General features: G+C 51.4%; 3 protein-coding genes across 7 annotated transcripts; 1 reads left to right on the plus strand and 2 right to left on the minus strand.

The window, feature by feature from the left end:
- Positions 1–443: 443 nt before the first annotated feature.
- LOC143373381 (proton channel OtopLc) lies at positions 444–18422 on the minus strand. 4 transcript variants are annotated; one of them, XM_076820596.1, is made up of 10 exons: positions 18072–18422; positions 15353–15608; positions 14630–14907; positions 5670–5897; positions 4842–5044; positions 4722–4748; positions 4003–4316; positions 3253–3418; positions 2864–3152; positions 444–2786 (listed from the first exon to the last, which is right to left on the minus strand). In XM_076820596.1, the coding sequence occupies exons 2-10, from the start codon at positions 15437–15439 to the stop codon at positions 2081–2083; spliced, it is 2298 nt and encodes a 765-aa protein (XP_076676711.1). In that variant the 5' UTR covers positions 15440–15608; positions 18072–18422; the 3' UTR covers positions 444–2080. The 4 variants fall into 4 exon arrangements, with proteins under 4 accessions (XP_076676711.1, XP_076676712.1, XP_076676713.1 ...); XM_076820597.1 differs by having other exon boundaries at positions 15353–15637; XM_076820598.1 differs by lacking the exon at positions 4722–4748.
- Positions 18423–19337: 915 nt separating this feature from the next.
- Vamp7 (vesicle-associated membrane protein 7) lies at positions 19338–21377 on the minus strand. Of its 2 annotated transcripts, none has more exons than XM_076820604.1 (6): positions 21150–21377; positions 20538–20749; positions 20322–20459; positions 20080–20241; positions 19914–20006; positions 19338–19841 (listed from the first exon to the last, which is right to left on the minus strand). In XM_076820604.1, the coding sequence occupies exons 2-6, from the start codon at positions 20739–20741 to the stop codon at positions 19773–19775; spliced, it is 666 nt and encodes a 221-aa protein (XP_076676719.1). In that variant the 5' UTR covers positions 20742–20749; positions 21150–21377; the 3' UTR covers positions 19338–19772. The 2 variants fall into 2 exon arrangements, with proteins under 2 accessions (XP_076676719.1, XP_076676720.1); XM_076820605.1 differs by lacking the exon at positions 21150–21377 and adding an exon at positions 21005–21105.
- Positions 21378–21811: 434 nt separating this feature from the next.
- Positions 21812–27762, plus strand: LOC143373382 (mitochondrial amidoxime reducing component 2). Its single transcript, XM_076820600.1, has 5 exons — positions 21812–22116; positions 24190–24488; positions 26076–26354; positions 26537–26814; positions 27050–27762. The coding sequence occupies exons 1-5, from the start codon at positions 22113–22115 to the stop codon at positions 27210–27212; spliced, it is 1023 nt and encodes a 340-aa protein (XP_076676715.1). The 5' UTR covers positions 21812–22112; the 3' UTR covers positions 27213–27762.
- Positions 27763–27792: the final 30 nt, after the last annotated feature.

A 27792-nucleotide genomic window follows, 5' to 3' on the forward strand; every position in this document is an offset into this window, starting at 1 on the left:
TTCGCTCTATCGCGTATTTACAGCCGCCTCGCAGTCGTACTCGTATCTTACAAGACATAAAAAGGATGCCGATCGGATCAGCGACGCGAATTAAATTCCGCATCGCCGAGCTATAGCTATGAAAAAGAAGCGCCGTGCACCACACCGCGCATCAGGTAGAAAGTGTTCTATGAAAACGTTCGCGTTTCGACGCTCCTCCCCTTTCTCTCCACCCCGTTTTCATCGTTCGCTCCCAAGGGACACGCGGTGGTCGCGCAACGGGCGCAAAACCACGCACACACACGCTCACACACATTCTTATGGAACAGTACCTATCGCACTCCGATCGATTCGACTCTGATCCGAACTCCTCCAGAGACTGTCTCTTGAGCATAAAAAACGAAACGTATCCGAGTAGGTCGATGTTGTTCCCCTTTTCCTCCCCCTCCTTTTTTCTCTCTCTCTCTCTCTCTCTAATTATCGGAGCCTGGACAGCACTCTCGACGGATTAAGGCTTAATGATATGACTCGCCGTTGTACTCTGTACCTCCTTCGAACGTTATCTTCTTTTTCCACGTGTCTGCTCTCCCCCAGCTCTTATCTAGCACTCTTCAGCTCTACGAGTCTATGGGAATCTACAGGACGATGCTTCGGCGTGTCAACGTCAACCACGGACCTGCCACTGTGTTTCTGGACGACCGGTGGTCGGGCGTGGCGCGCGGAGCATCGATTCGGTGCCTATCTTTGCCGATCGCCGAATTTCGACTCGCGACGAGCGTGCAATTTCGCTGCGCTTCGATCGGGCTCGTGCAGGGAAACCGTGCTCGCGTGCACGGCTTTCGAGGGCGTTAATTTTCCTCGAGACACGAACGCGGATCGATCGCGGCACGTTGCCGCGCGAAATCGAGAGAAACAGACTCCATGACGGACTAACTTGACGGACGCTTGGACGTTCGCTGGGCGCTCGTGCCTGTAACCCGCGAGGTTGCTCGTATTTTTATTGTACTATTAACGCCTGCTGTAGTATGCACCGTCTCTGGTAATTTGCTGGGTCGTTGGTGCGCGTTGAAGCGAGATTTTGTGCGTCCAGGAATGGAGGCGTTAGTCTGTTTCCCTCGACCGTTAATCTTTTCGAATTATCTACTTGGACGCGAGAGACGCTATTTAAGTTGCAGTTTGTACTAGGTGGAAGACGGATGCCCGTGAGAGTATTCGAGTAACATCGAAGGACAGATCGATCAGGGGATTCAGGGTAAACGCGGATCCAGGTCGACTCGCTTTCAGAAACGGAATCGCTCTTCGAATAGCCTAAATCGTCCTCCCTAGGTTGCCTATTTAGATTTCAGTCTTACGAACGCTACGACCCAACAAAAAAGAACACCTCTCTCTCTCCCCCTCCCTCTTCTTCCCTACACTTTTTTGATCAGTAGAAAATGGCCCTATCGCTTACGTATCGAACGGAACCTTTATTGTTCCCGAGAGAAATCGAAGGCCGTTGCTTCGACGATCCTAAACGTCTAATCGACTAATCCCCGGCAAAGAATTGTGCGTCGCCGGATTGTGTTCCGTGCGCCGATCGCCTTCGAAACATCGCCGTACGCGTTCTATCGCAGTCCGTTCCTGAATCTCGCCGTGGACGAACTATGTACATCGCGTGTCGGGATCGATTCGCCGCGGGAGCGATCCCTGGGAAGCTTCTTACAATCTAAAATCCGACTCCGGCTCCTGTGGAGACGGAAGCGTATAAATCGGTACGTGGCGGGCGACTCGAGTCGCGTCTAACACGACGCGCGTCTAAAATCAAACTTCGATCTACCTAGAACAAGAACATAGGATAATACACTCGCGTGTCCTCGCGAAACGAGCGAGCCGCGCGTGGCGCGTTAGAGCGCGGACTCGAGACACGGTGCGTATGGTGCTAGAATCTTTGGTGAATATGGCGAGGTGGGTGCGAGAAGGCCCGAGCCTTGAGCGAGCCACTGCTAGAGGATCACATGAAGTAAATAGGATCGTTCTCTACAATGGCGTCCAGCTTGACCGGCAGGGTGTTGGGCCTTTGAGGAGCGGCGGTGCCGCAGACGACCTCACGGGACCCCTTGCGTCACATGTAGGTCGGCTTCACCTTGTAAGCCCTTTTCCAGACCTCGCACAGGCACACGGTGCTGTGGAACCTGTAAAAGATCGCCAGCGGCATCGAGACGTGCGTGATGATCGTCCACGCCCACAGCCCGTAGAAGTGCAGCTGCACGGGGTGCGACTCGGCTCGCGACTTCTCTAAGGTGTTGATCGCCCACATCGCCAGATTCGTCACCAGCAGAAACGTCACGATCTCTCTGCCCGGCTTCCGTCTGATCTGCTTCGCGGTGGCGACGGACCGCCTCGAGGCGTCCAGGATGAAGATCGTCTGGAAGGTGGTCTGCAGCACGCTCGCCAGAGCTGTCACCAGCACCAGCACCGTATGCTTGGCCAGGGTGAACTGGGCGCCGATGATCGTGAACGTGGAGTAGATGAACATGCCCGTCTGCGCGGCCACCAGCAGGATGTTGTCCAGCTCTAAGTTCCTGGTGCCGTCGTATCGAAGCTTCCGCATCTGGAACATCCCTATCAGCGTGGCCATCGTCGACATCCCGTACAGCGTCAGCTCGCACACGTTCACCTCGGTGACGGCGAAGCTGACCAGCTCTGGACGGGAGATTAACACGAAGAACAGAATCAGGGAGATGATCGTCAGCACTAGGATCAGGATGCCCACGAACAGGCCCTTGTGAGCACGTGCACAGTCCACGCTGTAGTGGTGGGGCGATCTCCTGTTGGGCGAAAGACGTACGAGTTAGAAGAATCGATGGAATTCCAAGGAGCCTTGATCGTCCACGCGTAGCGTTACCTGTAAGCGTGCGTGTGATGCCGTGATCCTGGTGGAGTCTTGGGCTGCGAGAACGCCGCCTTGGATATGTTCTTCCACATCACGTACAGGATCGCAGCACAGATCAGGCTGTACTCGATCGTGCAGGGAAAGAGGAACGGGCTGGCGTCCTGGACCAGCGAGCCCATTATGTTGGTTCGTCGACACTCGTACATGTGGTGAGGTCCTTTCAAGCCCCTCGGAAGCCTCAGGTGCTGCTCCCCATGGTGGTAGTGACTGTGTCCTCCCAGATGGAGATTACCTTTCGTACCTGCTTTCAATTCAGTTTCAATCTCCGCTCTCGCTATCGTTCGCGTCCTCGTTACACGGTTAAGGGACGAATGAATCGTCTTTACTGTTACGATTCGTACCTAGTCGGTGGGAGATTCTCAGAGAGTTATTCTCCGGATTGTAGAACGTGAGTATCTCGTGTTTCGTTTCCTGCACGAGCACGTTCAGCCAGACCGACAGATTCGTGCCAATCATGTGCATCAGCCCGAAGCGCGCGACCACCCGATGGCGATAAACTTTCATTTGCTGTCGAAGAGAGAAGGATCGTTAAAGGGGGTGTCTTTTCAGCCCCGCGATGAAAGAGTAACGGCGATCGATGCTCCGCGACAGTGATTCGATTGTCTCGTTACACGGCGGGCCCGTGGAAGCTGGAGTTTGTCGGACGGTGAAGTGGTGAACGATCAGGATCCCCGATCGGGAAGCGCTCTCGGCAACTTTCAATGAAAAGCGGCTCGAGGACCGCGGAGAGATATTCATCCGTCGGGGGCAAAGGAAAGAGGAAAGCGTGGCAGGCAAGTAACGAACGACTCGTGCCCCAGTATTAGTTTCAGGGTTGTTCACCCTTCCGTTTCATTAACCTTTCAGCGAAGGCACTCGTTTTGCATCGACGCTTTCGCTCTTTCATTACGTGCCGCGCACCGATTTCTGCAGCATCGATGCCGCTGTTATTTTTAGTCCCCCCTCGTTTAGTGAGTCTACCCACAGAATTCTCAGGGCATCTCCGAGCCCTGTACCCAAGTATTCTACTCTGAATTAAAGCGAAGCGCCCCATTGACCTCGTTATCTGCATATCTATCTCTGAACCCAGCAGAAACCTTTAGCACACCCACCTCGTTGTTCAGAAATATAAAGTACATCTGGATAAAGATGAACGCCATCCTGGTGGCCGGAGTCAGGGCCATCATGATGTTGTGGCACTTGGTGTTCTGCTCGAGCTCAAAGTACTGGCCGAACTCCAGGCCCGAGTAGATCATCGAGCCGATCCCGAACGCCACGGCGCCCATACGAAGGTAGAAGCTGCCGTAGTGCTGGGCAGGCCTGATCGAGCTGAGGTGCGGGCAAGCGGTGTCCGCTGCGTCGCTGTCGCCGCCGGCGCCGCTCGACGATCTCGACGAGTCCAGGTCGCACACGTCCTTTCGCTTCTCTTCTCATGCAAATTTATGGTAATCGGCCGGTCAAGATTAATGCGATTTTAACAGGGCATAGGCCCGCTTCTCGCCGTCGGAAGCGGATTGAAAGCGAGCAAGCGACCGATCGCGAGCGCGCAGACTGCACAGCCTCATTGTCGGGGCAGCAGGTGATCCTCCTCAACCCTTCGACAGTGGGATTCGTGCGATCCTCACGATCTCCTTCCCCCCCGGAGGATAAATTAAACTTACGTTACGAACCGAGCTTTAGTTTCGCCTCACCGTCAAAGGGTTAACGACGAATGATCGAGGGTAATGATGGACAAGCTTCAGCGTAATCGCGAAGCCGCGTCAAAGTTAGTGTGCCGGGTAGTGAGTGCGTTCGCGTTAGAATCGTGTCTGTGCAGAATGGAATTACCTACTCGTACAACAACACGCGGCGGACCTTCCTGAAACGTCAATTTCAACATTTCATTTGATTCACCTCGACACGTGCGGGTTTTATAGTGAACGGAAACGGCCCGACATCGCGCCCCACTTACTTGATTTCGGCTTGCTGTCGCGCAGCAGCGTCGCGTACGTGTAGACCAGGAAGATCATGCTGCCGAAGTACAGGTAAAGGTAGAACCCTTCGTAGAACGACGGCGGTATGTAGGTGGATATCACTTCCGCCATGGGAAAGGCGATCCCCATGACGACCAGCAGCTTGCCGTAGAGCGCGCTAAACGTCGTCGCCAGGGCGTCGCTGTGCAAGAAAACGGAAATTGTGCTTGAACGGTAGCCGCGTTTGCGTCACTGCGGATACGAGTCTACGACGGGGAAATGGGATTATTTCCGGCCTTACCTGTTGCCACTACTTTCCACGAGTTCGATCGCAGCGTCGCCATTACCGGGACCGAGGTTCGTCATCCGCGAGTCGCTGAAGATGGTACAGAGCGTCGCGGGAGGGGAAAAAGAAACGTCTGGCATGATTGAAGCGTCGGGAAGCGGCAGTATAGATACCATTGGCCGCAAATACATCCACCCCCGTAAGAATTGGCTCAATTACGGGTAATCGCGTGGCCGGCCGTGCGCGTGTTTGATTCATAAAGTACCGGTAATTGCGGTGCAGTCGTCGCGTCGGTCAGGATAACCCGGAGGATCACGTGAAATTTCCGTGGCGACCGGCCTGTGTTCCCCTTGTCGCGTTAATTCGCTCGGAATGGAAACGAGTCGAGGTGGAATCTCTCGGTCGATCATCCACGCGGGATTGTACTCGCGCTGCACGGCGGTAAAACCGTCATCCTTCATTCTTTCCCGCTCGTGACGCTATAGATTGCGGATGTGGGAGAGAAAGACAACGGAGGGGTAGAAATATAATTGAGACTCACCATCCGAGCTTCTTCCACTTCCTGTCGTCGGCGACGTCGAGGAAGGCCGGTGCTGGGTAGCACACCGCGGAAATCGGCTGCGAGGAGCATGGTAGAGCCAAGGCAAACTGGGGTGCCCGGTGACCACGGGAGGGTGAGCTGCTGCTGTGTCTAGACAGCGTTTCCGGCGAAACGATTACCGCGGACGGCGAAGCCGGTGACGGTAGCGCGGCCGGCAATCCTGGCCAGCTGAACAGACCCGTGTTTCCTTATTATTTCTGTCCTGTCCTTGGCGGATCGATTCATCAGTATCGACGGCTCAATTACGGGGATAATCGCGAGCTACGATGGACATGGCACCCGAGCTACGTGAATAAAATAATTTCTCTGTTCCGAGAGCTTGTTATACCTACCGAGATCGATTAACCTGTTCACTGTCGTTTTCGTCTAGCATTTAAGTTCATCCCGATTCGTGCTCATTGCCTACCGTCTTCGCTATTTTAAGGAAACAAGAATCTAATACAACAATCTATAACGTGGCCTGCCCGGCGAGCCGCGGTCCAAGAGTTAGCAACTTCCCCTATCTAGATCGTAATTTCGGACCCTTGCAGTGGCCGCAGCAATCTGTTCGGTCGAAACGAGTTTGCCCGAAAACCGTCGGACGCAAATTACCGCGTTCAAGCGACTTCGCGTCGCTCCACGCTGCCCGTAACTCGTTTAAGGGAGTTTCCGCCGGCGGTCCGCCCATCAGGAGATACGGTTAAGCTGGTTACAAGCAAGTCGGGAGCCGTGAAACTGGCTGTCGTTACTTCGCGAGCGGCGCCAATCGCGAGTCGTTAAGCCGCGGCGACAAATGGCTGGGAAAACTTCGCTGGACAGGGGTGGGTGGCGGTTTCGATCGAGAATTTTTCCTCGCGGGGAAAGAAGCAATTAGGCGGGCGAGGAAAATATTGCCCGACCTGTTTTCGTTTTGCGGGTCGCTTAATGAAATCACGAGTCGCGACGCTCGGCTCTTTTAACCTCTTTTCCCCCCATATTCGCGCGGGGGTGTGACTTTTTCAATTTGCCCGCGGCGGATGGGGAGTCGTTGCGTGTTTGCACTGTTTCCCCCGAGAAAATCGGCTCTTCCGATCGTGCTGAGGGGGATCGAAGTCGAATCTCCCGCCGCTGTTCGTCCACTGTAATCGCCCTAGCTGAGAGTTTCGAGGAATTCGATGGGGGAGCGCGCACGGAACGGACTCGCGCGTCTAATTTAAGGTCAACGCGGTGCCGTGACGCTCCGACACGCGTGTCGCATTGACACTGGCTGCAGGAAGAGACCCACTATAAGCGCGGACGGTTTCGTGAGCGTCATTAAGCGACGACTTTCCAACGGTGGCCGTTTATCTAATGATAATGCCGACCGAACCCTCTAATCTGCCCGGTGGTCGAGATACAGCTGGGCTCGTTTCTCACACGTGACCCTGTCGAGATCCGCTAACGTCCACCCTCGGGAGAATCCCGAGGAACTCGCCCGTTACCATGGAATTCACGGCGGCGACTGCTTCTCCCTGAAATGAGGCTTTGGCCGCGCGGAACGGGAAGAGGAACGTGAATCATTTCGCTGGCGCGATATTTCGCCAAAGTATCGGGGCGAGATTTCAATTTACCGGCAAGTAGATTTACCCCCGACCACTCTTAAAACGTTTCGACGCGTTTGGGGGTGGGAAAGAGTCTTGGAGAATCGATGGAAAGGGTTTCTCTGAGTGTTAAACTACTTCAGAGACGTTTACAGTGCATCTTCGCGTGTATACGACCTTGTGCAATGAATAGCGTGTAATACATTCTGTCAAAAACGTACCGGGAATCGATCATTTAAAAAGCTCGCTTAAAGGGATTGTTGAAATTCTTTTTGTCGCTAGTTTGACGCGGAGTTTGAGCGTCGCTTGTCATTTAGTTTGTTTACAGTGCGCCATTGCGTCAGTTCATCTCAAGTGTGTTTTGCGATTTTTGCAATGGATAAAAATATCGAACAAAGAATCTGTACGAGTTTGACACGCAAACCAGTCTACCGAAAAAAGCACGTCAAAGTCGATCAAAAGTGGAGGTGATGTTGACAGTTTTTTTCGATTACCGCGGTGTTGTGCACTCGAAATTCTTGCCACGAGGTAAGACAGTAAATAAAGAATATTATCTGAGCGTTATGCGGCGTTTGAGAGAGCAAATTCGTCGAGAAAGACCAGATTTGTGGGAAGAAAACTCATGGATTTTGCACCACGATAACGCACCATCTCAGAAGGCTATCATTGTGAACGAATTTCTGGCCAAACACTCAAGAAATCCTATCGAGCAGCCACCTTATTCCCCTGATATGGCTCCGGTCGACTTTTTTCTTTTTCCAAAACAGAAATTACCACTTCGAGTCACCCGTTTTCAGTCGACAGATGACATAAAAGAGAATTCGCGGCGAGTACTGAAGTTGGTTCCAAAAAATGCGTTCAAAAAATGTTTTGATGATTGGGTTCCTCGTTGGCATAAGTGTATTATTTCGAAAGGGGCCTACTTTGAAGGCGATACAATAAATTTGGACGAATAATACATATTTTGTGTTTCATTGACCAATTCCCGGTACTTTTTTGATAGAATGTATTCTCAAAAAACCTTCCTTGCATATTTTCATATTTTCATCGGCGAATTATATGAAAAAATAATGAACTCATCCCTGCTGAAAGACAGTCATCCACGAGGCCTCATCAAACACCCCTCTAAATATATGTGAAATCGGTAGATGGTTGTTCCGCGCGTTTAAGAAGGTAAACGAGCCGCCTCGTAAAGCGACCTACCCCTACGTGGCCGGTAGTAGGCAGTGAGAGGGACGTGGATAAGTTCTCGTCCTTTTGACGAGATAGGAGGGTTAGTCGTCGACGCGCACGCACCCCGCGGACGGGTGAAAGGGAAAGGAGAGAAAGAGAGTGCAGGAGGGTGGCTGGGCGGGCGGCAGAGGGTAGAGGATGGCTCGTCTCTTGGCTTCGAGCTTTTTGAAATAATCACGTAGTGTTGGAGAAGCAGAAGCGCGCGCGAGAGAGGGTGTTGCTGGACGAGAGGAAGAAGAACGAGAGAGAGAAGGACAGGGCGGAGGGGAGCAAGAGGACACCGAGGGGTTGATTCAGTGGCTGAGTGCCGTTCCCTCATTGTGGCACGAGTGTATCCGTGGCTCAAGGACTCTGGCAACGGCTCACCCTTGTTTCGGTGGCTCCGCCACTCACCCTCGCGTCACCCCTTCGGGATATCCCTGAGGAATCTACTTGGTATCTTTCTTGTTCGCTTCTTACAGTGAGATTCTCGAACCTGCGCCACGGAGCGGCGGCTGAGGGAGCAGCTCTCTTTTAATCGTTCCTCCTACGCAGTCGCCACGTAAATACTGGGTAAACGTTTTTCCCCGGTTCCTCCTGTTTTCCAAGAGCGCCTCGCATTTTCGTTTCCCCGATTATTGCGGCGCTCCTGCCACCCCTGGGGGATTATGCTCTCGGCGTTTCGGCCGGAGGACGAGAGTGGCTCGATAGAGCCCACACTTCGTGTCCACGAATTTTTTAACGCCGATCTCTCCGCTTTCCTCCACGATTTCTCTCTGGGCACGGTTGTCGCGAGCACAGCAACGTTTGACGGTAACACAAAACAACAGATCAGAGATTTACCAATGTACACTATCGCGCTATAAAGCCATTATGAAGCCCAACGAAGGAATACCGAAAGTTCGTTTTCCGAGGGAATTTTCAAACTCTCCGCCCCCAATCGATAACGCCACATTTCTCGCTTCGAACTCGACCAGAAGTGGAATTCTTCCCTCCCGCCCCTTCTAAAAGTTATCTCGTAGCATGAAATTTCACCGCGCCCCTGGGCCCGCCGCTGCCAATCGAAATTCCATGCCGAAAAGGCACGCGGAGCACACGACGACGAGGATTTCAGGCGTCATACCATCGGAGATCGCAGACAGACGCTAGCGGGAGCGCGATTTCGGGATTCCCGGCGGGGATCGATCTCCCGCGGTCCACGGGACGGAATCGCAGTACCTGAGGGAGGTCTCCTTGATGAGCATACCCGTGACCTTGGACGGCGGTTTCCTCGGTCGTCTCGACGGAATGTTCGGCTGCTGAGCAGACCAGCGGTTCGCACTCTCCACGGGCCAGCGGCTCGTGTCACGGCACTCACGGACCCCGCATCACAAACTGAGGCCCTGCTCTCTCGCGGCACACCGTCGCCTCTCTCTTCCTCTCTCTCTCTCTCACTTCATTTTCCTCTCCTCCTCCCGTCCCGCTCTCTTCCTCCCCCGTATCGTCTCTGGATACGCGGCCGTTTGATAGCGAGCTCGTTACCCGAATGAGATTCGCAGTGGCGTAACGCTCGCGGAAGGACCGTCCACGATTTTGCCACTGCTCCTCCGCGGTTGCAACTCTGTGGCCAGGACGATGGTGGTCTCTTGAATCGAGGCAGACGATTTAGAGGATCATCAAGAGGCAGGTTCGGGTGTCCGGGATGAGTAGGAACGAGGTGACGAGTTTGTCGCGGAAGGAATCTTGGATTCCAGGATTTTTGGAACGGTAGTATCCATCTTCTTCATCGCCAGGATCCTTCATCCCTCCCGGGGGATGAATGAGGATCTCATATCGCGAGCTTTTGTAAACGAATTCTCACTTTGGAGAGGCCTGAAGAGTGGCGAAGAGGACGAAAAGGAAAGCCGAGGTGCCTTACTCCTTTCCCCGGATGGGTTTTGGTTTAAAGGGGTATTCTAGTCTAGACACTCGTTTTTGAAGGTGATATTTGGAAATTAATTCCGGAAAACCTATCGCGCCTACAGGGCAGGGGTTTTGCACACGTATTTAGCAGTGTTTGAACTATCAACACAAATTTTTGGAATGTATTATATTGAAATTTGTACAAGTTACACGCCGAAGGGCAGGTCATGTCATCAAAAACCGGCCCCATCGGGCGCACGAATTGCGGCCGTCCTAGTCATCTGAAACGAAAGTACCGAAGATTTTTTTAATCTATATGAGTGTAGTTATCGCCCGAACTAGATGTAAGCAAGTCCGGATATTGTTACCGAAATCGCAGCTGTTTAAAAATTTATATTTGATTTTTTCAACTTTTCTTGAGCTAAAACAAGGTCTGGGGAAGGTTGTATCAAAACTATTGATATAATTCTAGTTCCGGCTATAGGTACAGATTCACTTTGAATGTGTGTCAAATTTTAGCTCAATCGTTCCAGTAGTTTTTGAGAAAAATGTGCGCCCGATCTAAAAAAATTGTTTCGAGAAAAACGCGTTTAACTTGCGGTAGATAACAACTAATTTCTGTAACATATCCCTAATCTGGTATACCAGGACCGTAGAGGAAACCTTCCTGAGCTTCAAAAAAATCATGTTGGGCAGCTCTCTCTTCTCTGCTGGCAGTCATAGCCTCTTTAGATACAAGGGTCGAGGGAATGATTGCCGGCCACGCTGCGGCCTTAAGCCCCTATAATTCTGTGAGTTTTTCGAATTTCACCTTAATATTTTAGACATATTTTCGAAACCCTAAAATATTTGAAAATCAAACAAAAAAAATAGAATTTTTGGGTAGAATACCCGCTTAAAGGGTCCTAGGATGAGGGGGGGGGGCGGTTGCGTCTACGCTGATCAAATCTACATGTAAATCGGCGGAACAGGGCCCCGTGCTCTCCCTGCCGTCCGGGACGAAGGAGAGAGGACAGGTCACGGGGGTTCCGGTGATACGAGGAACGAATGAAAGGAGGAGGAGAGAGAGAGAAAGAGAGAGAGAGAGAGAGAAGGAGAGAGGGAGGAAGAGAGGCAGGATAAGGCACGGTCCGATGCGGGAGAGAGGCGCACGAAGGTCGTCCGTTGGCCATAACGAAGTGACAGGTCAATATTAACTTGGGCGCCGTTGGCCACCCGTGCATTCACGAATTCACGTTCGATATCCGCCGGAAGTAATCGAGTTCGCGTGGAATGGTGGCCCGCCAGAGATCGATGGAAATTGCTGTTCGAGGGTCGATTAATCGCGCGACTCGGCCGCCGCGCGTCTCTTAAACGAGGAAATAACGGGTTCACGTGTGTCCCGTGTGTCGCGCGGGGTCGAGAGCTCGCCCGCGCTCGCTCCGGCTCGCCTCTAGCTCGCTCGGCTAATCGAGCGGGGATCGCGCGGCGCCGCGATCGCCGAATCAATTTGCACGCGGACGCGATTAATATAATCCACCGAGATGGGCTTGGCGAACCGCGATAATCGGCAGAACGAGCTAATCGTTCGTCACCGTTACGCCTTTGACACCTCCTTTCCTGGCAACTCGTAGATTGCGGCTGGTAGAACCAGCAATTTCGCAGATTGAGGTCAGTGTTTCGCTTTGATCAAAAGCCACGCCGTTTCGTTTCCAGCTCGTCCACTTCGGGGCCCCCGTTCTGCGAGCGTCGAGTACTCGCAAACTGAATTTGTCCGTTTACCAGCGGTGCCTACCGGGCGGGCAGATCTACCGCTAGGGGACAGAGTGGATACTGACGGAGGGAACCGGAGACTGTTGCGAAACGATTTTTCACGATCAAGTTCAATCGTCGGCGGTGTAGAAGCCAACCGGCTCTCCCTGCTGGATGCACGGCGGCCGAGGGATGCGCGTTAATCGCGGACAGTGACTAATGTTCCGTGGCTGTGAATAGTGGCGGTGGTCATTCGAATGAAGAGACGAGGAGGAACGTGGTCGTTTAGGGGGAGCCGTAATTTACATCGTGACGGTACGGACGAAGTACAAAGCGAGGAATAATCGACGCGGGCTTGCGAGAACCTTTCCTGCCTCGTCGAACCTCCACGGCCCCTCCAGCGAAAACGGCAAACAAGCAGAAAGGAACTTGCAGCGTTCTAACCGACTAAGCGCGGCCCGTTCATCGGATATCGATCGACAGCGTGGCCAAAGGGATGCGTTTCTCGGGAGAAATCGAGGCCAGGTCCTGCTGAAAACGTTTCGAGAATCTGGCCAACGAGGAGCCCTCGAAGACGTAATAATTCCGACTTCCTGCCGCGTCATCGCGTTAATACTTCCTCGCGCGAGCTCTCGCCGCGCAATTACGCGCCATCTCGAGCGGATCGCGACGCGACACACGCTCGGTAATATTTTCTCTTTCCCCTGCTTCCCGCTTTCCGTTCGCCCCTGCACCGTGATCCGTGCGTTTATTTTGTTCACCTACTTAGCCTGCCTCCTTTTTAGTTTTTTCCTCTGGAGAGACCGCGTCTGAACGAGACGTATGGGGATTCGTTAACGGCCGGGGAATATTGCTGGCAAGAAACTTGGGGGTGAAAGAAGCATGGCGCTCGTCGAGAACCAGCATTAATAGTCGCCGGGTCGTTCCTCGTGGCTCCTTCGTCGCGATTTATTAAGTCGCGCTTTTCCTAACGCTTCTTTCTATCCAAAAGGTGAAACGTTAAATACCCAGTGAACATGGTAGAAAGGTGCATATACACGAATATACAGGGTGTCCCACCTAAGACTGGACAGCGCGATATCTCCTAAAATATTGGAGATAAAAAATTTGAACAAATATGTAATTGAATGGTTCGAGAGGGCCAATTTATTAGCCGAGACGAATTTTTTCCAAAGGTCTACGACAGGGTTCGCAGGCCCAAAAGCTGGACAATTCTTTCCGTCAGAAATGCTACTTAGGTAAGTAGGTACATCTGCGGTATCGAGAAGCGCACCGTTACTTTCATTTTATTGACGAGCGTCGGGCAACTCCTGCCCGAGAGGAATACGATTTACTTTAATTACAGTACACGTGTGTTTTGTAATAAAGTGTTTCTATCGTCTCCTGAATTCAACAACTGGCATCCAGACATCTACGCTTCTACAATCCACTGGCAATACTCCTCGTGGAGAGACACAGGGAGAGAGGGGGTATAAACACGAGCTTCGAAATCAAAACAAAAGCACGCGTTGACGTATTCCGTGCGAGAGAAGGTGGGCATTGGGGAGGAGGTATTGCTGTGAAGCGGGCCTCTTCAAGAGAGCAGCCGTTTGTGAGGGATGCAAATCCGATTGGTTCGGATACAATCTGCTCCCTATGGTTGAAATTTAGTCTAGCAACTTTCACTCCTCCTAACCTAACCAATCCAACTTACATCCCTCCTAAAAGAACCGAGCGTAGATGCAAGTGCGAAATAAAAGTAACGGTGCGCTTCTCGATACCGCAGATGTATCTATCTAAGTAGCATTTCTGACGGAGAAGAATTGTCCAGCTTTTGGGCCTGCGAACCCTGCCGTAGACCTTTGGCAGGTAGGTATCAGTTTCAACAGGCAATGCCACCCGTGGCGCCAGTAAAACCGACCCCGGTTCCTGCTATTCCAGAGGGTTTTCTTCCAGTGAAAATCAGTAATTTTGCAAGCGCAATATCTTAAAAACCAGTGGAAATAAAGTGTATACATTAAAGCTTATTCAATTTGTCTTGGAACGCACTATCAACTCAGGTGTTCAAAAAAAATAGTTCCATTTGAAAAACCGAACTTGACCATCGTATCTTTTAAAATAATAATAATAAAAAAAATCGTCTCGGCTAATAAATTAGCCCTCTCGAACCATTCAATTACATTTTTCTTTTAATTTTTTATCTCCAATACTTTAGGAGATATCGCGCTGTCCAGTCTTAGATGGGACACCCTGTATGCGTCAGCCTTTCAGTGGCTCGTCTTCAAGTAGAATCAAACCGTCACTGAACAACTTGATTCATTTCACCCGCTTCTTCACTCGTTTTAGACTCGAACGCAACTGCTGCTTAGCTCTACACAGATTCATATTTTTGTACAAGTGGGGCCCGTTACGCGGCGAAATTAAAAAAAAAAAACAAACAAACAAACAAGGAATTGCAATTAAAACTGAAACCTCCCAGGTTGAAATTAAATTACCCCCGTAACGACGCCTGGCACAGAGCACCAGCAATTTCGTTCCGCAGGATTTCCGCGTACTCACTCTTGCGGGGCGAGCGTGGAGAGCTGGGGCAGGGGTTGCTGCACCGGTTTCTCTGCTTCCGTGTTAATTATGGGGCCCTCGGGTGTTCGCAGGGCAGCCTCCATCGCGGCGGCCTCCTCCTCCTCCCGCAGCTCTTCGGACGCCTCTTCTGGGATCGTCGTGATGTCCTCGATCGGCGGCGGTAGCTCGTTTCCGTTCTCCTCGAGGTGGTTCTCCATCATCGGGTCCGAGTTGTTGTCCCCTGGCCGCGTCACTTCCTCGATGTCCGAATCGATGCCCTGTTGACGAACGGGGGTTGCTCATTGTACTCTCGTCTCCCCTGTTCAATCTACCCCCTCGATCTTTCGGATAAATCAGTGACGAGCGATAAAGAAACTACTGTGCACGGAGGAAACGCGAGCCATGACCCTCTCTTAAAGGCCAGTGGATATATCGAAGATCTGTGATCACAGGTACTTGAGTGAAGATTGCAAAGGAGCGCGGCTTACAACTCAGCAGCCTCGAGTACAAGTAGCTGCTCGGTGGTTGACAGCCTCGAATACCTGTGATCATTTTTCTTGCGGGTTATCAGCGGGGATCAACTCAGCGAAAAGACTGTCCGCCTCAAGAAGCTCCGCGCCAGAGGGGTCGTGAACGGTTATTAATATAAATTTCGCGGACCCTCCTCAAGACAGCGGTTATCTATCGAGGACTATCGATGCACTCGGAGGGTAGATAGCGTACCTGAGCAAAGTCCATGTAGAAGGAGTCCCTGGAGTCGGAGCTACCCCGGCGTAGCCGGAGGCTGAGATCCGGTGAGCTCTCTCCCATCTTTCTTATCTGCTTTCTCTCGCTCCTCCTGGTCCCTTCCTGCCTCCCTTGCTTCCTCTCTCCTCTGTCTCCCTCGCGCTTCGCCTCCTCCACCCCTGCCTGCTACCAACCCCCTTTGTCTTTTACGAGCTTCTTGCTCCACGGTCGGGGAATTCTAAAGAGGGTGGCCCTGCACACACAATCCACCGAGTTTGCAGGCTGAAAGAATCGTCCTTGAATGACAGATCGTCGTCTCGTTCTATCATCTCCCCCCGTTCACGCGCTCTCCTTCCTTCTCTTTTTTGCCCACCCTCGTTCGCCCGTCTCCGTTTCTCGCAACGCGCCACGAGCACGGGCACGCGAGTGCACGAGAGTTCCTTGGTCGTCGGCGCGAGACAAGAATGCCCCCTGGTTGAAAGGAGGAGTCGCCGAGTGGTCGTACGTGAGACCGTGAATACCGACTACGGATCTCTGAATATCAAACTTCCGCGGGAATTAAAATTTCACCCCCCTGCGCCGTGCTACTTTCCGTCGAACTAGGGATTCTGGAACAACGAGCGGTTCCGTTCGACCGGTCGAAGGGTGGAAATCGTGGTGTCGCGGGTATCGCGTCGACAGGAGCCTGAATGCTCCTACGCGCGTGCAATTTCCTTCGCAGGGGGTTGTCGGGGACGCGTGCATGTCGCCCTATCAATTTTTCAGCAGTCGCAGGAGTAAACGCTCCCTCGGATCTCGTCCCGCGGCCACTGATTGATTCCCGGCGACGGGAAAGGGTACGGGACGTCAGGACTCGGAGCTCTGCTCGTCGGTTTTCGCGCAGGTAGGACGCGATTATCGGGCCGGGGCAGACTCCGTTACGTCGAAACTAATTACGAAAGCTAGGAAATTCAATCGGGCCACCCGTTTGTCTTGGAGTTAATTGCCTTAGCCGCGGCTCCGGCTGCCTGACTTTAATTAAAACTAGGAGACGTCTCTCGCCGCGGCTCCCCCGCGGGATCGGAGTCGCGAGAAAAATCTCGCGAGCGCGAGCGAGCCTCTTTCCCGCCACTTAATTAAACCAGACCGATTCAGGGGGTGGCGGTGATCGGTCGCGACGACGTCTCGCGGAGACAGGACTTATGTACTTAACAGCTTAGTCCGTTGTCTGAATCTTCGTAGAGCTTAGGGAGTCGGCTGCTGTTGACGCTGTAACAGGATATTCCTCGAAGCAAGTTTGCACGAGACGCGTTACACCTTCGATCGCGTTTCGTTGTTAAAGCAACGCCCTGTTCGGACTCTAGACTCTACCCTCTTCTGATTGGGCCTGGAGTTTAATTAGAATTCGATCAGCTTCCGTCTTCGTTGGGTTAAAATGCGAACGCTCGCTAAGAAATAGCGAGTCATTACTGAGATTGTTTTACGCGAAACTCCGAGGGGGTTGGGAAACGCGATGGCGTCCAACCTTCGGGGAACATTTGTCTTTTTTGTAAGCGATCCTGGAGGACGCCGCTACGCCAGGACCTCGGTGTCTGAACGTCAATGAACATTCTTCCTGTTAGGGATCGCTCAGAACGCCATTCCGCGTCGGACCCTTCCTCGAACGTTTTATGGCCCTCGTACGTGGCATCGAATATTTCTCCATGGAACGGCTCCCCGTGCACGTTACGGTAATACTACGGGGCGTGGGAGAGATAACGTTGGGGTAAGAAGCTATATTTTTCGCTCGGTCTGATAAAGTCAGAAATATTTCGGGCGATCGCCATTGCGGGAGCTCTGTCCCTTCTCTGTTTCCGTAATGGCAATAACAGGCAACAAATATGTATCGAATTGGGAGTCTGAGATGTGGGACATAAAAACTGAAGACGAACGTGGCAGTGTCCTTCCTCGAGGATTCATTTTTGTCAGTAGCGGAATATTCGCTTTGGGAAATGCGCGGGATGGCCGTATACCCGGGAGAAGTATGAAAAATTCAGCTTTCTGTGTCTCTGGGAATAGTTTTATTGCCGGCGCACGTTGCGATACTCGAATAGGGAAGCATAAAGAATTCAAAGAATGCTATACGTCCGGGAATCGATACGGAGATGCTATACCCGGCAATGCTAGTCTTCCCAGTATAGCGATATAGTTGTGCTTTTCCCAGCGATCCGCAGCAACGATTTTCCGTCACTTGTATCGCGTGCCGGGAAAGTCACGAATACTATCCGCGTTCATGCTCGCGGCCAGTTCATTGGCTTTTTCCGTCGATACCATATTTTAATACTTTATCCGAAACGCGGCACGAAAACTGGTGCAAAAGTGCACGAAAGGGAACAACGCTGCCGGAAATTCAATCGACGCGAAGCTTGAAGGAAATGATTGGAATTAGAATACGCGAACAAGGAACTCTGCCGGAAATACATCTCCAAATAATTAATCCTGCATTTTCACATTATCAATTCAATCCTTTCGCTGCGATGGACCCCCATCTTCCACAGGCTACACATTGAATTTGAAATATCGTCGTGAACACTTAGCAGTGACATGTACGCCGCAGCGAAAGGGTTGACCCGATGTTACACTCGATCAAAGAGTCTTCCCCTTACCGTGACCGAAAGGCTCGCGGAAGAAGGAAGAGGAGAGCACACAGCGAAGGATATATGAATGAGGGAAAAGAGCAACGCAGTAATCCACTCACGGGGTCTGAATCTGGCACCGCCGTTCGTTCTCCACGCAGCGTATCCTCGGATCATCCCCCCTGGTCGCGGCCCGATTCGTTTTCACTTTCATCCACCGCCTCGTAGTCCCTCCTACTCTCCCGCGCGGACATCCGATCACGCGGACCCGTCAGCTAGCCACCGGCACCCGGAACCTTCGCGGTTCCATGCCCGAAACGGCCCTCCCGACTACACGAAACCACCACCCACCGCTCGTAAACACACACGCAGAAGCGACGCGCGCCACGCACCACACCGACCGGCAACAAACCAGTACGCGGAGGATCCGCGCGCACCTCAGAGTGCATTCACAAAGGGTGCACCGCGCGAGAACGATTCGGCACGCGATTAAGCGCCCGCGGCGCGCCAGCTCCGCGGGGGGGGGGTGGAGGGATCTTTATTATCTATCCTTTACGAGTCGGACGGATGCTCGCGGATGTCCGGCCGGAGCCACCCGGCCGCCCACACACGCTCGGAACTTGTTGAGCGACCTTGCCAATGGAAAGTGTTTTCCTAGCGGGTTCAGGGACGACGTACGATCAATCGTGGCACAGAGACCAGCCACCGAGTCACCACTTTGGCACCCCCCGAAGGGCGCGCCACGCGAGCCATCGACATCCTGCCAGAGCCGCCGGGCTGCTGCGATGGCCCGGGCGTCGCGACCACAGCGCCTGCGACGCCGCCACCTCGTCCCGCGCCGGCGACCCGACGCGACGACGTCGCTTTTGCGCCAGGACCGTACCAACCTCCATCCCCTGTTCGCTATTCTTGTGAATTTAAGGGGATGGCTCGGTAGACGAGGTAGGTACGGCTTCTTTGATCAACTGAGGAGGTTCTTTTTAAGGGGATGAATTCGTGGTAGCTGTATCCGCAGGTATTATGTACCGAGTAAATGGTACTGGATCGTGCAGGGTTACCGCAGGACTAGTCACGGCCAATCGGGGGGAGAAAAATGCCCCGGAGCATGCGCCCGATGCCACCATGGGAAAAACATTGCGCCGTGTGTGGTGCACGGAGGCTCTCGCGTGGAAAAAGGCTGATGCATTTAATGGCCCGGAAGAGACTGGCTGCGAGATAAATTTCTGCGGCGATTCTATCTAGATTGCAAATGAAACGCCCGCGCCCGTTATTGGGATCTGTAATCTAGTGGGATTGCATTAGGAGGAAAGAGTGCTCCCGACGGGTGGCCTTCACTTGTTGCACTCGAGAGTTCAGAGGTGAGGGAGGTTGCATAATGAATCGCCAGCTCGTGTATCAGAATCGATTTATTTTACCGTTCTTCGATGGAACGTGTTGATATAATAAAATATACATGGGTGACGTTAAAATCATATTCATCGCTGGGGAAACATAAACGATGTCGGTAGCTTCCGCTGGTAGTACAATAAAAATAATGTAAGCGTTGTACACATTTATCTCTATACATATATGTTTCACCTAACGGTATCAGTTTTATTATATCTACCATACCTATATCGACAAAGCTATAGAATCGAACAGTATCCTCCAGATCCTTGCACGAAAGGAGAACCGAGACAGAAACTTTGCGCACCGATTTGGGACTCCCCTGGGGTCTTAAAAAATATCACTTCGCGCACCGCCCGACAATTATTATCCAGGCAACGCATCACATTGTAGATGTAGAGACACGGCGTGTCGTGTCTGACACTTGTGCATGTGACTTAATTCCCCACGCATTTCTGCCAAGCCAGGCCCCCGCAAGATATGGATACAATAACGTATATCACAACCTGTAGGATTCACAGAGTTATTAGGTCTCCGCGCAGCGAGGCGAGTCCCGTCACCCGATTGTTACTACTTACGAGGAGAATCGCGCCAACAATTACGTAAATTTTCACGTTCTTCCAGAACAGGGAGCGCGCCAAATTCCTGCTACTTTTCCTAAACGTGACCGACTGAAAAGACGGGTAATGAGTTCTCTCTCGCGTTTCTTTTTTACCGTTTACGCGATAAGAACGTCGTACTCACGCTGGCAGATAAGTTTTCCGTTTTATTTACGAGCAGCTCCAATCGCACCCCGCGCAGGGCCACGTTATCGATATTTTTCACCATAATGCCCTTCAATTCGTCCAGCTCGCCGTGGACTCTCGAAACCAAATCGATCTCGTGATTCGACTCGCTGTGATATTTCTGTGGAGAGAGAGAGAGAGAAGAGACTCATGTATGAAAGCGCAATGGAAACGTGGCCGACGAAACAGGTGTCTGTTTACCATTTCATTGGCTAAAACTGTACCGAAGTCGGTGTTCATCGCATATGGGACAGCAGTCTGTGCACCCGCTCCATAAACGGTCAGGAATCGTCTCTTAATTTCCGTGAGATAGAGAAACGCCCTGGATTTCTGGAGGGCCTTTAGGACAAACATGTGACTCATTAATTCTATTTCACATATTTATCGGGCAGCTCGAAACGTTCCTCGCGAACTTACGTTGTCCGTGATGCACATGTAAATAATGTTATCCTCGCAGATGTAGTGAAACAGATAAGGCCCCTGTGAATAAGTGAGTTTCGCATTTTCTGCAGGAATCGTAGCCAGAATTTTCTCTGTCACTTCGTCGAAGTTCCCGGTGCAGGAAGCATACTTCGCCAGCACCACCGGCCCCCGGGCCACCACACTGTACAAAATCGGCATGTTGAATGCTGCAACAGAGCCAGAACTGTAGAACGCACCAAAAAAAGATAACGTTTTGTTTGCAGCGCGATTCCCTTATCGACTATCGCGCCGAGTAACATTGAAAACAGCATAGTTTGCGCAAAGTATTGCGGTATCAATAGACGAGCGATAAAAATAAGGGAAGAAACTGTCGAAACAGTCGCAACATCGAAACAACTATCGAAGATGTAAACAATCGAACTAGTTGCACGGATAATTTCCACGACGCCATACTTTCTAACCTCAAAAGAACACTGCGACCGTTCACCAAGTCACCGTTTGTACAAAGGAGCTAACGTTTAACGCAATTGATGAACAGAAACGCAAGTAAAACAAGAAGCACTCGAATTCGTCGAAATGAGGAAGCAGGAATTATTCTCGACCTACCTTAACGAATCGGGTGACGCGAATAAGGAAGTGATGGTTCACTTTTTGCCAACGATGCCCGTGCCTTTCAAGTTCGACGCTGTTTGTCCGTCTGAAGTTGCATCTGTGACTAATGCCTGCTAATCGACCTACGTGCTGTCACTCGACAGAAAAATGGGTTTGACGGAACAAAAACACCTCTCCCGCGATCCAGCAGCTACGCCTATCGCTATAGTCGCTGTAGTCCATGACAGTTGATCATCGCCCATCGGCAACGTCGCATGACTCCCCAGCGCGACGCATGCGCACTGATCGTGGCGCGCGTTTTCAAATCCCTAACTTGTATCTTGCGCGGTTTTCTTTCAAGGAAGTTCCTTTTTGGTCGCCTCTTTCTAGATCCACTGGACTATACAGAAGGAGCAAAGCAAGCAGCAATATCCAGTCTATACTTTACTCACTGCTGACAAATATAGAATTTCATTGATAGAGAGACAACAATAAGCGTTTCCAATGAAAGAATGGTGGTATTCTTACCAAAAAGCTTCCGCGATCCTCCATGAAAATTAATCAGCTTGTAGAGGACCGCGGAAGCTCGAATAGCCCGCCTAAGGTTCCCAAAAAGGGACGCGATTCGCCCGAGGCGCGCATGCCCAATGGTCCTGCGCATCTGCAGCTGTGCGTTGCAGTTTTCGGGGTTTCATTGCTGGGTGAAGTTCGATGGCTCCTCACACGTGGTCGCGCGCCGGCGAGTGCTCCGAGTGCTCTTACTACAATGGGGAAGGGAGGTAGCAGAACGTAAGCGTGGATAGATAACGGTGTCTTCGTCCCGAGGAAGAGACGCGGTCGCGTGTTCGCGAAGCCTACATCAGTTTCAGTTCGTCGTCGACCGGTCAGCGCACGGCTGCCTCCGAGATCTCTCGCGACCATTGGCGACGATCTCCCGATTCGCTGCCTCGCGCGTGACTCCTGACCTTGGCGGTGATAATGGGTAAATATACAGCATTATCGTACCAAAATCGCCCTCGTCATCGTAGATGAATGGTTTAGGGCGGTATTATCAGTCGTTGCTTAAGACTAAGATCGTCTTAAGCACCCGGCATCCTTTACGAATCTGCTAGACTAATCTACTGGACTACTAGAGGATGCTGCACGCTTAAGACGATCTTAGTCTTAAGCAGCGACTGATAATACCGCTCTTAGACTCCGTGGACCATTGAATCTTCGCTTCCGTCGGTTCGAATTAAGTGCACGTCGACTGATTCAGGCTTCCAATGCATCACGGAGATCTCGTTAGGATCGGAGCTCGCTTCTTCTCGGTAGCTTGTTAATGAACTGGTCGAGAGAAAAAAGCTGTAGAACCGCGACGGGCGTGGGGGCTTCGGGTCATTCGAACGGAAAACTCGCGTTACTTCTCACGTAGCGTTTTCTTGGGAAATCTACTGCTGACACTGACATCTGTCCTGCTGCGCTGCCCAGGTTTCTGCAGGGTGTTCCTCTACTTATAGTCAATACATTGGGGGTGATTCTACAGGCGACTCTAAGTCGACAATCAAGAGTTACGAAATTGCGGTAAAAGCTTCGTTGTCGAGAAAATTGACTTTGAATTTCACGTAAATACGCGTGTATCGTTGGCGTTTAAGGGGCACGCGGGGGTGAGCGGAACGTTCAATGTCTGTACTCACTATTCAACTACGGAGTTGCTTATCCTTATCACTGTACAGCAAGTAATATAGGTGCAGAAATAGAGTGTATTTCCAAAGAGAACGTTTCGTACATGCAACGAGGACGTGCTCCGTCCAGGGTGATCAATTGATGCGCGAGCTTTGCAGTTAGGAGTCGTCAGCATTATTTGCATGGTCGTTCGCGCGTCAGAGAGCAACGCCCGTGGTATTGATTCCACGCGAAGGGTTTGTTGCACCATCGGTCCCTTCCCCGGTGCGATTCTTTTCGCGGGTGGGCCGAGAAAAGTGAATCGATAACCGCCAGCGAAGCGCTGTACGCTGTATCTGATCGAAATACAGCAATAATCACATCCCCACAATATATATATTGTTCATTGATTGCTCCGGCTGCGGACATCGAATTAAGGACCGTTTCGCGTGAAACGTGACGGGATCGATGATGCCACTCTGGACGAAAGGAAAACGGGAAATACAAAGTGCAATATACACCGTGCGCTATCGCAAGCGCGTCGAACCTCTTTAGCCTACTTTCCCGCGACAGTATCGGCGTTACGGGACATTTTAGCGCGAACAAATTGCGCACGCTGTTCCCTACGCGCAGGCTGTATGCGTGTGCCGTTACACCATGCCCGTCTCCATTCCCCGCGATCGATAGTAACATTATTTCGTCCGCTTCATTCCGGGTGATGGCAACAGCGAATAGTCCTGGTCGTTCAGGGACGGCCGTTTCGGTGTACCGTTAATCGTCGCGACGCGTCGAACACGCCCGTCGACGGTCGGCCTGCATACCATTGAAACCAGTACCCCGTCGTCCGGGAATCCCTTCTTCCCTGGAGATTCCCCCGAGACGGCCAGATGAACTTTATTGCGGCCGCGTCGATGTTCATTCGCGCAGCCAGCGATAGATCCGCGGAACGTAGGCCGCAAAAACAGTTCACGCTCTGGTTGACACGGGTTTAGAGGTAGTGACGAAAGCCTCGTGTGCAGCGTTCAGGAACAAGGATCTCGCGCTGGGGTCTGGTTTTGTCTCTGTTGCTCGACCGTCGCGTCGGCCAGCTGCCTCGTCAGCGATTTGCATTGCAAAGTGCAGCTGCAGTTGCATGTTCGCGCGGTAGTCCGACGTCATCTCTGATTGTGAGGCCACCGTAAGAACTCGCGCACGCTATTAGTACCTTCCAAGGTCTCCTTGGTACACCTGGAAGCCTGAATAATCGTAGGAATGGTAGCTTTGGAGCGAGGGGATCGGTTGCTCGAGCTTCATCGACGCGAGCTTTTTGCGCGGTGGTTTTATCGCTGCTCTGAGCCAATGATTCTGCAGCGGACCGTTTCGCATGGCCACTTAACCGTAGAGAATTAATCGGCGAACGTTTCACGAGCAGACCGAACGCGGCTGACGTACGTGTCTGCGGCCGCGGTTGGCGCTGGCACGGTGGTGGTCTTCCTCTGGTGGTGGTGGACCAAGAGGCAGAAGGACCGACCACCCTCGCAATGGCGCAAGGTCGGGGAACTCAGCGATCTGATCGCGTTCCCGGTGAAATCGCTCGGGCCCGTTCGGATGACGACCATGGAGTGCACCAAGCTGGGCCTCAAGTCTGGCTGGATGAGGGACCGCACTCTGCTGATCATCGACCTCAACGGCCACTTTGTCACTGCCAGGCAGTGGCCCAGAATGGTCCAGGTAGATATATCGCGGTAGAAACTTCACCGTCTCCCGGCTTCCTGTTTTTGTGCCGTTGCACGTAGATTATTTATTCGAACGCCAATGGACTCCCTCTCTCTCCCTCTCTACATGCTCGGTTTATCTTGGGGTTAAAGCGCGCAGCAAAGTACCGCCGCGCAGAAAGCAATTACGGCGGAGAGGAAGGCAATTGCCAAATGTGAATTTCCATGGAAATCGGAGAAGCACTGGTGCGGTTTTTGCCGCGCTTTACGCGATGCTGCTCCGATACCGTGGATAGTAATTAACTTCTTCCATGCGCCTTGCCACGTGCAGATGATACGAGATAGTTGGTGATCGAGCACTGAGTAAATTACCTAATCTAATCAACGCATCTCTCGCGAGGAAGGGTTTCACTGTGCAACCGTACACCTCGCCTCCGGGGATAGTCTCCGAGGATGGATTTCGAGGAGGAGCCGCCGCGAAAGCTGGCGAACGAGTCAGAATCGGATCGATGCGCGATAATGGCATCATTCATCTTCTTCTCCCTTCGCGCTGTCTTCATGGATTGTTAAGTCACAGCTCTCGCGGTCTTGCAACCCGTGTCTTACGTCGAGGAAGGTTCCTCGTCGAGGCTAGACCGTGCACCTCGATTCAGGAAACGCGCAACTTTTGTAATCGAAATTAACGAACCGTTTTATCGTCATGGAAATTCACGGGGATTAGCGCTGGAACAAGGCGCGGATGAAATGGTCCGCATCTGTTACGTTTCGATGAAATTTTGGTTCCGCGGCGTCGGGACTCGATTGATTTAAAAATGGAGCAATAAAATTCTTAATTCGTGGATAACCCATTATTGTTTATGGATCTTTAAAAGAGGATTCTCCTGTAACAGCCCCCGAAATTTATGATTTTTTTTTTAAACTATTGTTAATATTGCATTAAACTCTTTTGGGATATAAGAAGGCATCTTTAAACTTCCAGAATTTTTTTTTTATGTAGATCCTTATTATTTATTAATTATTGTGGAATCGGGTAAACCTCTTCGACGATGTTGGTGGCAGGTGTGGCACCTGTCACAGTCATCTGATTGCAAACAGAAGAAAATATTCTTAAAGTTAAATAATTTACGCTGGGACTGGACCTAAAATTTCAATTTTAGTTTTTATTTATAATACTTTTTTCGTCGATGTAAAAAATAATATGAGAAATTTGTCTATGGAAAAAACACATTTTTTCTTTCACACGCTATAACTCTTTCAATTTTTCATTTTTTTTTTTCTTTAAATTGGACCAATCCATTTTTTGCAATCAGATGACTGTGATAGGTGCTAGGTGAAGATTCCACAATAATTAATAAATAATAAGAAGGATCGACATAAAAAAAATATTTTCTGCAAGTTTAAAGATGCCTCCTAATATCCCAAAAGAGTTTAATACAATATGATCAACAGTGTTTTTAAAAAAAATTCTTAAATATCAGTTACTTTTGGCCCTGTTAGACAAGACTCCTCCTTTAAATCGAACTCGATGAGAAGGTTTCCAAGGCTCCAAGCGTGCCAGGCTTCCCTTCGCTTCTCCCTTTGATTTCGAATGGTCTGTTTGAAGGTGTCACCTAAGGTTTCTGGGTCAGTGCTTACGCTTTCCGCCCCGGGGATGATGTCAGTGTCCGTCGACCTGTCTCGAATCCATGGCAAGGGGTTCCGCGTAGCGGTTTGGGGCCAACCAGTGGCAGCGTGCGATTGTGGCGAAGAGCCTGCCAGGTGGTTGTCGCGTTTCCTTCTTCAGGAGGACACTGGCTTCAGGCTGGTGTATTACCCGTTGGAGTACCCGTCGCGGGACGTCAGGCAGAAGAACAAGCAATTCCCCTTGACCATCAATGACACTGTAAGTTCTAGCTCGCAGTTGCTGGTGTGGAGAGCAGGATTCTGAGCGTCTTCAAGGATGGCACTCTTTTTCACCCGATTGTTGCTTGTAATTAGTAGCAACCGTCTTCGTTGCAATACGAATTCCGTTCAGAATCGGGGGATGATATTCACATCCCTTTGGTTTATGGATTTACCTAACAGGGAGCCTACCCAGACGCCACCAGCTACTGCCTGATAAACGAAGGTTCCGTGGCAGACTTGAACACCCGATTGGACGAGCCAGTGGCTCCTGAACAGTTTCGTCCAAACTTCGTCGTGAAGGGCGCGGTCGCGTACGAGGAGGACAGCTGGGGCTGGGTGAAGATCGGCGACGTGCTCTTCAAGAACGTGATGCCGTGCACCAGGTGCATCTTCACCACCATTGATCCAGAGACTGGGAAGAAGAACCCGAAAGCTGAACCCTTGAAGACTCTCAAGAGGTACGTCCTGAAATATTAATCAATATCAAATTAATTCGCTCATTCTGCGTGCTGGAACTTTCCATGTCATCTCGAGACGTCTCCAAAGAGTCCAACATGTATCATTCTATATCATAAGTCAAATAATGTCAAAGTCTATGATTCTACTCATACACTAGCTTTTCGCCACGACTCGAAGCGATCGCAGAATCATTCTTGCGAGGCAAACATGAAAGAAAGGGCGTTCACTTTAAAGTTACAGGCAAATAACGGACCCAAGTATCCGCAAGATCACTGGCGACAGTCCAGTGCTGGGAATTCATCTGGGTCTACGGGGTTCCCGTGGCAGCGTGCGATTGGGCGATCCAGTTTACGTCGGTGTGCCCGACGAGCAGCCACCGTTGATCTCGCCACCCTAGCTACACCGCTGGGCTTCCTGCGAGGACGAGATATTCACCTTCCAGGAGGCCGGCGAATCAAAGACAGTCCACTTGCCCAGCGACTCGACGAGCGGAGAGAATTCGTAGCGGTGCCTTCACGCGAGGGAGGCCTGCTTGGAAGCGTTGCTGTTCGATTACGAGCCCGGCCTAACGGTGATCGTGACGCGTAAAATTGATATGCAGCCGGTTCTCAAGTGTCTAGGTTAAAACAGTTGCTCGCGAGATCGCTTCGGGACAATTTATTGCCCTCCAGACCAGTGGAGTGGCTTGAGTATACTCGCGTGAGTCGTTAGCGCGACTTAGCACGTGATAGACGTTCGACATCGATGCTGCCACCATCGAATCTGCCAAATTGTATTCTGCTTACACGGGGGTATCTCTTCGGGCGAGTAATTAGCCGCGGGAATCGTCTCTCGAATGTATTTTTCCAAAAAAACAGAGAGGATTCTGGCGTGCCGCGCGAGGGACGTTTGTTTATATTTGTATCGAGTGTACGAATTCGAGTAATAAATGATCGCAGAGAAACGTGCCCTCGGTTGGTCGTTTCGTTGAGGGGGCA

This window comes from Andrena cerasifolii, chromosome 9, assembly GCF_050908995.1.
Source record: "Andrena cerasifolii isolate SP2316 chromosome 9, iyAndCera1_principal, whole genome shotgun sequence".
NCBI lineage: Eukaryota > Metazoa > Arthropoda > Insecta > Hymenoptera > Andrenidae > Andrena > Andrena cerasifolii.

What these genes read in the sequence shown, in the direction of transcription:
- LOC143373381 (XM_076820596.1), bottom strand. Translation starts at nt 15,439, where the DNA reads ATGGGAGAGAGCTCACCGGATCTCAGCCTCCGGCTACGCCGGGGTAGC. An exon ending in CGACAGCAAGCCGAAATCAA is followed by an intron (nt 4,749 to 4,841) that starts GTAAGTGGGGCG and finishes TTGACGTTTCAG; the next exon opens with GAAGGTCCGCCGCGTGTTGT. An exon ending in CATCACACGCACGCTTACAG is followed by an intron (nt 2,787 to 2,863) that starts GTAACGCTACGC and finishes TTCGCCCAACAG; the next exon opens with GAGATCGCCCCACCACTACA.
- Vamp7 (XM_076820604.1), bottom strand. Translation starts at nt 20,741, where the DNA reads ATGCCGATTTTGTACAGTGTGGTGGCCCGGGGGCCGGTGGTGCTGGCG. An exon ending in ACATGTGCATCACGGACAAC is followed by an intron (nt 20,460 to 20,537) that starts GTAAGTTCGCGA and finishes TTTGTCCTAAAG; the next exon opens with GCCCTCCAGAAATCCAGGGC. An exon ending in CGGAAAACTTATCTGCCAGC is followed by an intron (nt 20,007 to 20,079) that starts GTGAGTACGACG and finishes CCGTCTTTTCAG; the next exon opens with TCGGTCACGTTTAGGAAAAG.
- LOC143373382 (XM_076820600.1), top strand. An exon ending in AGTGGCCCAGAATGGTCCAG is followed by an intron (nt 24,489 to 26,075) that starts GTAGATATATCG and finishes GTCTGTTTGAAG; the next exon opens with GTGTCACCTAAGGTTTCTGG. An exon ending in CCTTGACCATCAATGACACT is followed by an intron (nt 26,355 to 26,536) that starts GTAAGTTCTAGC and finishes TTTACCTAACAG; the next exon opens with GGAGCCTACCCAGACGCCAC.